General features: G+C 57.4%; 1 protein-coding gene across 3 annotated transcripts in view; it reads left to right on the top strand.

The window, feature by feature from the left end:
• Positions 1-12,148, top strand: part of ASS1 (argininosuccinate synthase 1) — a 56,490-nt gene that overhangs the window by 17,774 nt on the left and 26,568 nt on the right. For all 3 annotated transcript variants that reach the window (XM_003822373.5, XM_003822372.5, XM_055117575.3), the window contains 4 exons: positions 1,538-1,594; positions 4,200-4,274; positions 8,305-8,375; positions 8,955-8,985. In XM_003822373.5, the coding sequence (XP_003822421.2) occupies positions 1,538-1,594; positions 4,200-4,274; positions 8,305-8,375; positions 8,955-8,985 (234 nt within the window). The remainder of the gene's footprint in view (positions 1-1,537; positions 1,595-4,199; positions 4,275-8,304; positions 8,376-8,954; positions 8,986-12,148) is intronic.

Here is a 12,148-nt window from a genome sequence, read left to right as displayed (position 1 = left end):
CGTGCCTGGCTGGTGAGGCACAAGCCGTCTTTGTGTTGGGGAAACATGAAGCTGTGGGGGAAAAATAGCTGGGCCATGCAACGTCGGACCGTGCCTTACCATCTAAAATGAGGCTGTCTTTTAGTTGCTCCAGGAACGGGGCCGGCCGGGGGTCCGCAGGCAAATGTGTCCACCCCCACCTCAGTGTCCTCATCCGTAAGATGGGACTAATAGAACCTGCCTCCTGGGGCTGCTCAAAGGATTCAGTGAGTTAATTATGCATGGAGCTCAGCCCTGAAGCCTGAGTGTGAACCGTTAGGATGAGCGTGTTTGCTGTGTGGCCCCGGGCAAGTGGCTGCACCTCTCTGAGCTTCACTTTCCTCATCCATAAAATAGGGCTAAAAATCCCCCTGGCCCTGGGGGCCTCTCTGAGTGACAGCACATAGTAGGTGCTCACTAAAGGGGCTGCATGGAGGGTGAGTGAGGCCAGCCCAAGGCCTGTGCCGCACACACAGCTCCCAGCTCTGCAGAGAGGCTGAACCCTGGATTCTGTGCCACCTGACGAGAGTCTGGAAAATAGCATGTAATTCCCACCGCTGTCTGGCTGCGCCCATGCAGTTTTCACAGTAGGCAAAAGGTCCCTCTGTCATTTCCACAGCGCTTAAGTCTCCCTCTGGGCTGCCGAGCCCACGGGGAAGCAGGAGACGTGCGCGGCCATTTTCTCTCTGGGGACAGAGCTGGACTGGTGGATGCCTGTGCTGACCCTGGCCTCCTCCTCCTCCTCGGCATCAGTGTGGACGGTGGTCCCAGCTATGTCGGGGGTAACGTTCACAGCTCAGTGGGGTGTTGAGGTGTCTCCATTTGCCCACAGAGGATGCAGGCGAGGCAACCTGCCCGAGGGGGTGGCTGTGGTGCTGGGGACCTGGGCTTGGGTCCCGGGCCTGCCCCGGCTGTGTGTCCTTGGACTGGTTCCTTTCCCTTCCTGGGCCTCAGTTTCCCTCTCTGTGCAGAGAAGAGCTGAGGAGCAAAAGGCCCTCAGTGGTCACCTAGTTCCACCTCCTCCCTGAAACCAGCCATTGAAGAGATGCAGAAACTGAGGCTCAGAGAGGTGACGGGGTTCCCAAATGTATGGGTATGGGGGAGTCCAAGCACCCTGGTGCCCCAGCCCTGAAGTGAGCTTGATTTGGGGCAGGGCAGGGTCAGCAATGTGGGGGCCTTGAGGAAGAGACTATAGTGTGAGCTCTGGGGCTGCAGGAGCAGGGCCTGGCCCCCCAGGTCTTGCCAGTGGCTGGGCCTCCAGCTTCAGGGGGTCAGATGTGTCCTGCACCCACCCACGTGACATGTGTGCCCTCTCCTATACTCTGCCATGTCCCCAGACGTGCACATCTCCCTCCTGCCACATGCCCACACATACACGACCTACACTGCATGACCCCACATGTGTACACGCTCTGCCCAGCTCTGTCTCCGCCACAGGCTGTCCTTGTCCTCACGTCCTCCCCCAGACTCCAGAACCCCCATCCTGTGGCTCCTGACAGCCCTCTGTTCTGCGTTGCAGGGGAACGATCAGGTCCGGTTTGAGCTCAGCTGCTACTCGCTGGCCCCCCACATAAAGGTAGGATGTGGCTCCTCCCCTTAGCAGGGAGCACTGGCAGCTGCAGCACCTGATGGGGAGAAGGGCGCAGGGTTCTGGGAGATTCCACAGGACAGGCACAGAATCTCCTCTGTGGCAGGGGTGCCCATCGGGTGGACAGCCTGCTGGGGAGGCTCCCTTCGCTGGGGCCAGCTCCAGGTGACAAACTTCCTTCCCTGCCATTCATTCTTCCCGGAGGGGCTGTCCAGGTGCTGGGGCATGGGACAGAAAGTCCCTGCCACTCTTCAGCCATATCCCTGGCATCCCAGGTGTGGGCAGGCATGGCTCTGGCACCCCAGGTGCGAGCAGGGATGGCTCTGGTACCCCAGGTGCGGGCAGGCATGGCTCTGGCACCCCAGGTGCAGGCAGGGATGGCTCTGGCACCCCAGGTGCGGGTGGGGATGGCTCTGAAACGTGGTTGCTGGTGTCTGGGATGCTCAGAGCCCTCCGAGCCCCAGTCAGAGCCCCCAGCTATGCCTGGCTCCTCCCCAGGCCGCCTGTGCCTGGTCCCCAGCATCTCTTGAGCCTTTCCTGGGGTGGGAATCACCAGGATCTCAGGGCATCAACTGCCCTGGCCCGTGGCATGTCACCCAGGCAGGAGGGCACCTGTGGGTATTGCCCAGCCTGCTACTACCATCCCCACCCCTCCAGCTTGACCTTGGACCTGGCCTGTGTCCATGCATGAACGATGGACACGTTCATTCCTTCACTCGCTAGCTCATCCTTCATCCAGTGTCTACTGAGCACCCACTCAGCTCCAGGGGTGCCGAGTGCAGGGCCCAGGGCAGGGCCGAGCAGTGGGAGTTTGAGGCACACTGCCGCTGCAAGCTGCCCAATTTTTCTAGTAGCCATATATATAATATATAAATATTTGTATATAATATGTATTATATATAAATACATATGTTATATATATATATATATTTTTTTTCTTTTTCTGGAGACTCGCTCTGTCACCCAGGCTGGAGTGCAGTGGCACAATCTCACTGCAACCTCTGCCTCCCAAGTTCAAGCGATTCTCCCTGACTCAGCTCCTGAATAACTGGGACTATAGGCATGCGCCACCACACCTGGGGTTTCAGCATTTTGGCCAGGCTGGTCTTGAACTCCTGACCTCGTGATCCACCAGCCTTGTACTCCCAAAGTGCTGGGATTACAGGCGTGAGCCACTGCACCCGGCTGTAGTAGCCATATTAAAAAACAGAAAAATGAAACAAGTGACATGATTTTAATAACATGTTTTACCGAAACCGATATATCCAAAATGTTATCATTCCTCCTATAATCAATGTAAAAAAATAATTATTAATGTTTACATTCTTTTTTATTCTGTGTTGAGTCTGCAAGACCCAGAATGTGCTGCATGCAGGCATGTCTCGCTAGCTGGCTGGATTTCAGGTGCTCTGAATGGCCACCCGTGGCTTGTGGCCACCTGTGGGCAGCACAGGCCGGGACTGAGCTCTTTTGAGGCCGCTTTGGGCTCAAGCTCCGGAAGAGTTGCCCCCTCCTAAGCCCCCAAGGGGCTCACAGGAGTTTCCATTTTGTTCTTTCTAAGAGGAATCTCTTTCCCTGTCCCTTTAACCAGCTGGTAGCTCTTGGGATGCGTGGCCTGGAGGTGAGCCGTAATGAGCTCTAATGATCTGTTTTGACCCCAGACACCAGGCAGCTGAGTGGCTGGGACAGTAGCTGCTTGTTGACTTGCTGCCAGCGAGGCCGCAGGACGGGGCCCTCCCTCGGTTCCCACAGCAGCTTGGGGGGCCAGGGTGTCCAGTTTCGAGGTCTTTGTCTGCAGAGGCCAAGCCCAGGCACTGAGATGGGATTGGGGCAGGGGCCAAGCTGCTCCAGGAGCTGGGAGTAGGGCTGTGGTCTTCCCATGGCTGCCCTGAGGGGCTGAGGAGGTGGCGGGCCCCTTCCATCGCCCTGCACCACCGTCAGCTCCACGGCCCAGCAGCCAAATGGCATCTCCACCCCCACACACACATGCCCCCGAGTCCTGCTCAGAGGCAGGGGCCTGGTGAGCTCCAGGGCTGAGTCGGGGGCTCTTTTTACCAGCTCAGGCCGAGGGGCTCAAGTGGAATGAGCTTGGTCCCTCAGCCAGGCTCAGAGTCTTCCCCCACTTCTTTCCCTTCCACACCCAGAGAAGTGGGTGGGGGGCAGCCTATGCCTCTCTGGGCCCCCGACCACACGTGGGGCCAGGCCAGCAGCGGCAGCTCTGTGGACTCTCCTTGGGTCATGGCAGTGGCCCTGTGGCTGAAGGTGCTGGCAAGGACCATGAACCCCGTCTAGTTCAAACTCTCAGGTCTCAGCTGGGGAGACTGAGGCCCAGGGAACAGGAACCCCCTTCTCCCCCCAACACACCACCATTCTGCCATGGAGTGCAGGCTCCGTCCAGCCAGCCCCGGTGAGGGAGTCTGTGTCCTTCCCCTCTTTCATGGGGCTCCTTCTCACCCTCACAACACCATCCTCTCTGGGGACATGCTGGAGACCCCCATGGGCCCCTCCCAGGAGAGGCCAGCTCTGCAGCTTACAGGCCAGGGGAAGCCCACAGCTCGGCCCTCCCGGCTCTGACCCCTTGTCCTATGTCCAGGTCATTGCTCCCTGGAGGATGCCCGAATTCTACAACCGGTTCAAGGGCCGCAATGACCTGATGGAGTACGCAAAGGTATGGCCGAGTCTCCCCACCACCCCCAACCTTTCCCTACAGCCCCCTTCCAGGGCACATCCCTGCTGGGGGCTGTCTGAGCCAGTGGCCTAGGCCGGGACTGACCCCATGTGATGGGGGATTGAACTTCCACCCCAGCTGCCTACACACGTGGCCTCTGTCCCCTGGGCCGACCCCACAGAGGTGTGGTCATCTGCCAGCCCGTTGCCAGGGCGGAGCCGCTCTGAGGCCATTTCCCAGTCCCCCGAGCCAGAAGACACAGGGCTCACTCTCTCTCCTGCTCACTGGGAGGCGGAGACCAGAGCCCTGCTTGCCACCTCCGCAGTGTGTGTGTCTTGGTGTGTGTCACTTGGGGGGATGGCTGGGGGATGTGATGGCCGGCCGGGGGGATGTGATCGGGAGCTGTTCTCCCAATTCCCTGGATACTAATTGCCCCTAGCGCTTTCCCGGGAACAGGTAGGCGCTCCAAGGGACGGTCGCAGACAAAGCCTTTTACGGCACCAGCCCTTTTTGAAGTACAAGTTGCAATAAAACATATTAGAAGTTTTGCATCAAGATCCTTAGCCGCTCCCCAGGGCACCTTTCTTTTTAGCGACTCGATGGCAGCCCTTGACAAACAGCCTCAATCAATCAGGCCGGGGAAAAGCAACTCAGCGCACACACCAGAAAATTGCTCAGGTTTTTAAATAGCAGTCGCCAAGGCTGGCTGTGAGCTCTCGCTGCAGCCAAGGTGCCGCGTGGTAGGGGACGCGGCAGGGACGCAGCCCTGCCCCCGCCGCCAGCAACCCATTAAGACCTGGAGTGCTGGGAGGGAAGACCTTCTCTGCCATCTGTTGTTTTATTATTAAGAGGGGAGTTTACAAGAGCAAGCCCATATGTTGCCAAACAAATTGTCAAATAGCAGAGCTATTAAGGGAGCCGGGTTGGCGAGGTTTCTCCTCCTTGTCTCCTTGATGATATAGAATATGAAGCGTGTTTCATCTTTAAGAATAATGAATTGGAGCCCCCACCCAGCTCTACCCTCACGCCTCGAGTCCTGGATAGAGAGGGGCAGGGCTGACCCATACGTTGCCCTTTCTTTCCGTTAAGTCCCCAGACAAAAGCAGCTTCTGGTTTTTCTAGCAGAGATGAGCCTCAGGAGCACACTGCTGTCCTTCCTTCTCAGGTTTTGAGGAGAAGGTGCTGAGCTCAGCTTCCATCCCAAATAACCTTTTGAGCCGGAGAAGTTTGCCAAGGAAAGATGAGCATGGCCCCCTCGGCCACCTACCCTCTCCTGGAGATGGGTTTCATCAGAAATGACTGTGGGGAATCTGAGCACGTTCTAGAAGGAGGCAGAGGCAGTGTTTCTGCACCCAGGAAATGTCAGAATGACTGAGCAGTGATGAGGCCTCCTCCAAAATTCCGAGCCAGGCAGGATCTGAGATGGATGACACAAAAATCAATGGGGCTTTCAAAAATCTCTGCTTTCAAGACCCTTCGGTAGCCAAGGCAAAAAGGCGCCAGAGGACTCATAAAAAACATGCATTTGCTTCACTGGCCATCCTCTCCCAACCCATCGTCCAAAGGAAAAACACTCAGAACCACCCCATCCTTGTCACTGTCACCATAATTTAAAAAAAAATTTTTTTTTAGAGACAGTGTCTCACTCTGTCACCCAGGTTGGAGTGCAGTGGCACAATCCTAGCTCATTGCAGCCTCAACCTCCTGGGCTCATCTGACCCTCCTACCTCAGCCTCCTGAGTAGCTGTAATAGCTGGAACTACAAACGTGCCCTAGTACATCTGGCTAATTTTTGTTTTTTATATATATATTTTTTATTTTTTTACAGACAGGGTCTCACCATGTTGCCCAGGCTGGTCTTGAACTCCTGAACTCAAGTAATCCACCCTCCTTGACCTCCCAAAGTATTGGGATTGCAGGTGTGAGCCACCACACCCAGCTTTGGCTAATTAAAAATTTTTTTTTTGTAGAGACAGGGTCTTGCTATACTGCCCAGCCTGGCTATAATTATTATTTTTAAAGCCAGACTACAAGGTGGGAGCTAGAAACAGGATGGTCTCACGTTGTCTACATGTTGGAGATCGTTTTGTTTTTTCTCCTCAATTACAATGAGAGTGTGAGGGGGGCACCCCGGGACCGAGAGAGGCTGGGAAACACAAATCTCTTTGGTCTTGGGAGGGTCATTGTCATTGGCCCCTGTTGCTTTCCTCCCCGCCCTTTCGCCTCTCCTTGCTCCTGGACGGAGGTCCGCTGAGAAGGGAGGCAAAGGTTTTTCCACGCCACCCCCCAAAAACGGAGGCTCCATGGAGCCTGGCCGGCTGCTCTTCTTAGCACCCAGCCGCTGAGCTGAGTGAGGAGCGAGGACGGAGCCCAGCAGGCCACCAGGACATCTCTGCTGGAGAGTCCAGTCTTGCCTTGCACAGGGTCCGGGTACCCATGCCTGGCCAAGGGCACAGGGCGAGTGTGTGGGCTGAAGAGTCCTCAAATTCTAGAGTAGATCGTGGGCTGTGTTTTGTTTTTTTAAATTTCAGTTTTCATGTGTAATATGGTAACTGTTGATGAGATAATCTACACAAACTAAGGCTCTTAGGGGCCCTTAGTGATTTTTTCTTTCTCTTCTTTTTTTTTTCTTTTTTGAGATAGAGTCTCACTCTGTCACCCAAGCTGGAGTGCAATGGCACTATCTCAGCTCACTGCAGCCTCCGCCTCCCAAGTTCAAGTGATGCTCCTACCTCAGTCTCCCAAGTAGCTGGGACTACAGGCGCCTGCCACCATGCCAGGCTAATTTTTGTTATCTTTAGTAGAGATAAGGTTTCACCATATTGGCCAGACTGGTCTTGAACTCCTGACCTCAAGTGAGCCACTGCACCTGGCCTTGTAGGCTGTTTTAAAATGAGTCTCCTGGCTTTCTAGAAAACCCTGAAACCAGAGCATTTAGCCTCATTTTAATGTTAAGGTGGTGATGGGGAAACAGCTGCTCCCTGCAGGAGGCCTCTAGAATCTCACCATCTTGGGAATGAGCCTGAGTGGGGTCGATCCCATCAGGAGAGAGATGGGAGGGTGACCCGGTGGGGGCTGCCTGTGGTTCCCACAGGGACCCAGTGGGGCTGAGGGGCTGAAGGGGCTCAGAGGCAGAACATCCAGTCTTGCTGGCTCTGAGGGGCTGGGTGGGGCCCCTTCACTGCACCCTGTGCCCTATAAGCTTGGGGCCAGGAGAGCAGTGCCAGGTGTCCGAGTGCAGGAGGAGGCTGGAGTGCACGAGCTGGATTCCAGTCGGGCGTCATCAAGGGTGGTGCGGGTCCCCAGGGCAACAAGCCTCATCTTCTTCCTCCTCTTAAGGCTGAGTCAGGTGGGCCTTCCATGCGTGACCTGCAGCCCTCTTAGCCTGGGCCTCCTGGGCAGAGGTGGGTGTCCTCCTGTAACAACAGACTGGGCCATTTAGGAAGCAAAACAGAGCCAGAGCCGAGTCCCTTGGAGACGGGATCTGTTCCCCTTCTAGGGTCTGCAGAGTGATGTGTGCGGCTGTTGCGCCAGGCCCAGGGAGGGGTGCCCCCAGAAGGTGTGGGCCATGAGCTAAAAGCTCTCCCTGCATCCTACCTGTCCTGGGGTCCACAGGAAGCACTGCCTGGGCTCTGGTGCCAGGTGCCCTGGTCCACAGTGCGAGTGGGTTCACGCAAGCCCCAGCTCGTAGGGTGATGGCGGGGCTGGTTGGCTGGTGCTGGGAGACCTGGGCATGGCACCTGCGTGCTTGCTCAGTGCTTCAGGGGTCCTTGAGATGTAGACTCAAAGTCTTCTGGAAGGAACCTCCAAGGTCAGCATCGCAGACACACGGTCCTGCAGTTTCTCTGGGGCATGTCCAACAATAGGGTCCCCCCAGGGAGGTGACTGTGACCAACACTAGGAGGTAGCCGGGGTCTTGTCTGAATGGGGGCCAGAGTTTGGGGCTCTCTGAAAAAGCAGGGCCCCTGGGACGGACCTCACGCGTCCTTCCAGCCGCCTTACCTCCACCTGTGCTGTCTCTTTCCTGCAGCAACACGGGATTCCCATCCCAGTCACTCCCAAGAACCCGTGGAGCATGGATGAGAACCTCATGCACATCAGGTAAATCCCACCCTCCACCCATCCTTGGTCCTCCCTGGCTCATTCCAAAGGACGGCCACGCGCTGCCCCAGGACATCCTGGTGACCCCCACACCAGTGGTCCCTGCCCTCGGGGAGCTGAGAGGCCTCAGGCAGGACAGAGGTCGAAGCGCCCGGCTCATGCACTGCCCTCATTGCAGTTCTGCTGAGTGTTGTTGGGGAGATAGATCATGGGGACCCGGCCTCATCAGGAGTATCAAGGAGGGCTTCTTAGAGGAGGTGGCATTCAAGGATGGAGAAGAGGCCCAGATGGGGCACAGGGGAAGAGTGTTTAAGGCAGAGGCAGAGGCCCCCCAACCACGTGCAGAGCCCCGGGGCAGTCCCCAGAAGACAGGTAAAGGCCCCAGCTCTTTCTTACAACCTGCAGCGCCACGGGTGACTATGGTGGGCCCAGAATGTTTCAGGCAGGTTGGCAGCAGATGCTCTGGCAGAGAGTAAAAGGCAGACCAGGCTCATGGGCACAATGGGGTGTGTGTGTTGGGGGATGGGGACATGCCATGTCCCTCCCCAGCTGACCCTGTCTTTCCTTTCCCCTCCGCAGCTACGAGGCTGGAATCCTGGAGAACCCCAAGGTAATCCCCCAAACCCCGTCTCCTCCCAGCTGGCCACCTTTGGTGGTAGCAGCTCCATGCCGATGCTGTCTGATGTATTTGTAGCCTAATTTGAAATTTCACGGGGGCCAGCCGTGGGGCTGGGGCCGAGCCCTGCCTGTGTTCCCCGACCCCCGCACTGGCCCCCCTCTGCCCGCCCTCTCCTCGCTGCATTTGAAGACATCCCCCCGCCCTTCCTCTTCTAATTGCCGCTGGGATGAACAGGGGAAGGAAATATCTCAGGGCAGCATAGAGAGAGAGTGTGATTGTGAGACAATAAAGAAGTAATTAGGCAGATGAGACACTTGGGGGAGGGCCCAGCCTGTGCCCACCAGCTCCCAGGCTGTGCTGCTGGAGTTTTGGTTGTAGGGGGCGGGGGGAGGCATGGCTGAGAGCCCCAGGCCCCATTTGTCTGGATCCGTGTTGCACACCCGCCACCACCGGCCACCCTGATCCAGTCCCAAGCCTCCCGGGCGGGCTGGACTGGGCCCTCAGCTCTGTTTGAAGTTTCGGGTTTCTCTCCTGGGGGTAGGGGGCTTCTTTGTGTCTACCCCTGCCCACTGTGGGAGGTGGGGGAGGCAGGGCCAAATCTATCATGGGAAGAGAAAAATCTCTTTGTCCCTGAGGGAATGTGTCTTAGTTCCCGGGCCCAGCCCCACACCCCGGGGAGGCTGGTTTGGGGGCGGGAAAAGTGTGCTTTTTGAGGGGATGCAGCTGGGCCTGGGGGAATCAAGAAGACCAGCTGGAGGGGAGGGTGCCCGGGGAGGTTTGGTGAAATTGGGGAGCGCCAGAGCCCCGCCCAGGATCCCCCAGGGCCCGGGCGTCTGTCACTCTCACGCCCGCCTGCCGCCCCCTGGTCGGTGTTGGCTGTAATATCACATGGCAGCCACCATGTCTAGGGAGCGGGCCGGGGGTGGCATTGTCCTGGCTCAGTTCCTAGGACACTGGCTGGGAGCATCCTCACTTTATGGGTGAGGAAACTGAGGCCCGGAGCCGCGACACGCCCCAGGGCACCGGCTGCTCGGGGCGAGGGAACGGGCCCAGGGGCTGGTGCCCTCCAGCTCTGTGGCTCCCCTACTGCCCACGGCCCCTCCCTGTCCAAACCTGTCACTCAGGAGAGCTGCCACCCTTGCCCCCTGGGGGCTGATGGCCCCTGTGTGTGGCTGCTGCCTGCTGGTCACAGGTTTTTCTAGTTCATGCTCTGCTGACCCCACAACACTCAGGCCAGCCACCCTAATTAGCCAGTCAGTCAGCTCCAAGGGAGGCAGGGAGGCCGAGCCTGCAGAGTGGCTTCCAGGCAGGGCATCCTCTCAGGCCCGTGGGCCCCAAGCATGCTGGGCAACCACTCCCGGCCATTCTCCAAGCAGCCTATGGCCTCTGCAAGCAGCCTATGGGGGCAGAGAGGAGGCCCCCCCAGAATAGAGGACCTCAGGATTGAGAAAGCAGAGCAAGGCCAGAGGGAAATCACCCCCTCGGACGGTGCAGGAGGGCATCCGGGGCCTGGAGCAGGTTACTGAGCTACGGTGGGCAGGTCCTGCGCCCTCCCAGGCCTCCTGTTTCATGAGGGCATTGGGTGGAGAAGTCAGTACTAAAGAGAATCTGGATTAAGGATCCTGCTACCTCACCCACACTTGGGTCCCAGAGACAGGAAACCCGAGTCTAAATCCCAACTTTTCTTCTTATTGCTGTGCAACCTCGAGCAAGTTACCCAACCTCTCTGAGCCTCCAGTACTCCTTGCCCAAAGTGGGAAAACACAGCACCTCCTTCCTGGGGCATCTAAAGTGCTTGGCCTGTCTCAGGGCAAGCCCTCAGTCATGCAGCTGGGGGTCCCATGCTCCCTCTTCATGGGAGGAAGGGTCCAAGGTCCTCTCAGGGACCCCTCTCAAGAAAGGCTGGGCTGGGCTAAGGTGTGAATTAGGGGAAACATCGTTCCTGCTGAGAGGCCCGGGGCACCCAGAGTCCCACCCAGGCACCCAGAGTCCCACCCAGGCACCCAGAGTCCAGTCACTCTGGAAGGAAGTTTGCCCCAGCCATGCAGACTCCCCAAGGGCTTTGTGCTGAGGGTGGGGCTCAACGTCAGGACGCACCCTTGCATCCCTGGACCTGGCAGCCCTGTCCCCCTCGGGATGAGCTCAGGGGAACAGAGCCTGGGGAACCCGTGCCCCTCCCCCTCTCCAAAAAAAGCCAGGAGACCTGCGGAAGGGAGGGCTTGAAGGCAGATGGCTGAGCCATTTTCTGCCTCCGTGAGGGCTGATTGAAGGGCAATGAGGCAGCTAATGCGAAGAAAGATAGAAATTTACTTGCTTTAACTTCATACGGTCCACAGTGAAAGAGTTCATTCAGTCGCCGGCCCGCCATAGCTGATGGATGAATAAACCATTTGCGGCATCGATCATGCCTCTACATCATGGTTTAGTTCATGGGCCATTTGCTTCCAATTTCTCCTTCTCGGGGCCTGTTTCATGCTTTCTTTCGCCCTCTCCCCCTAGCCCCCACCCCGACTCTCTCTCTCTCTTTTTCTTCACTCTCTTCCCTCCCCCGCACCCCCCCCCCCACAGATGACATTGGAAGTGAGCCCTCCCGCTGGGAGGGATAAATAGATGGCATTGATACTCGGCAACAAACTATTTGTCATTTGAACTGGGCTTTTAGGAAGGAGAGTAAAAAGAAGGCAGGCGCTCGAGCCACCGCGGAATGCAAAGCAAATGTCATTTTATTTCTATTTAGTTATTTTATTTAATCGGCGCGGTCAGGTGCCCGCCCGACAGCTGCCTCTGACTTCCGCTGCGGTCTGCAGAAACTCGTCCTCCAGTCTTCCCATCCCCTCTCCTTCCAAATGCACACACTGTCAGCCTCCACTTCGGTCTGGGGCTCCCTCAGGAAGTGTGGCGGGAGAGAAAGTGACAAGCAACGCATTGAAAACAGTTGACAGTCGGGCCCAGCGCAGGTGGAGGTGGGAGAGAGCTGGGCTTGGGTGGGAGTGGGGCCCTCGTACCGGCACCCTGGTTGGAGGCTTGGGGGAGTCCCAGGCAGCTGGAGATGGGGCTGTGGAGTTGTGTGGTCGCCCCAAGATCCAGTCCAGTTCACTTTACCTTTTTGCTGAGGATGAGCCTTGGGACCCGTCTGTGCCCAGGGAATGCTGCA

This window comes from Pan paniscus, chromosome 11 (genome assembly GCF_029289425.2).
Source record: "Pan paniscus chromosome 11, NHGRI_mPanPan1-v2.0_pri, whole genome shotgun sequence".
NCBI lineage: Eukaryota > Metazoa > Chordata > Mammalia > Primates > Hominidae > Pan > Pan paniscus.
The sequence above is the reverse complement of the archived record's forward strand: the minus strand, read 5'-3'. Positions and strand labels throughout refer to the sequence as shown.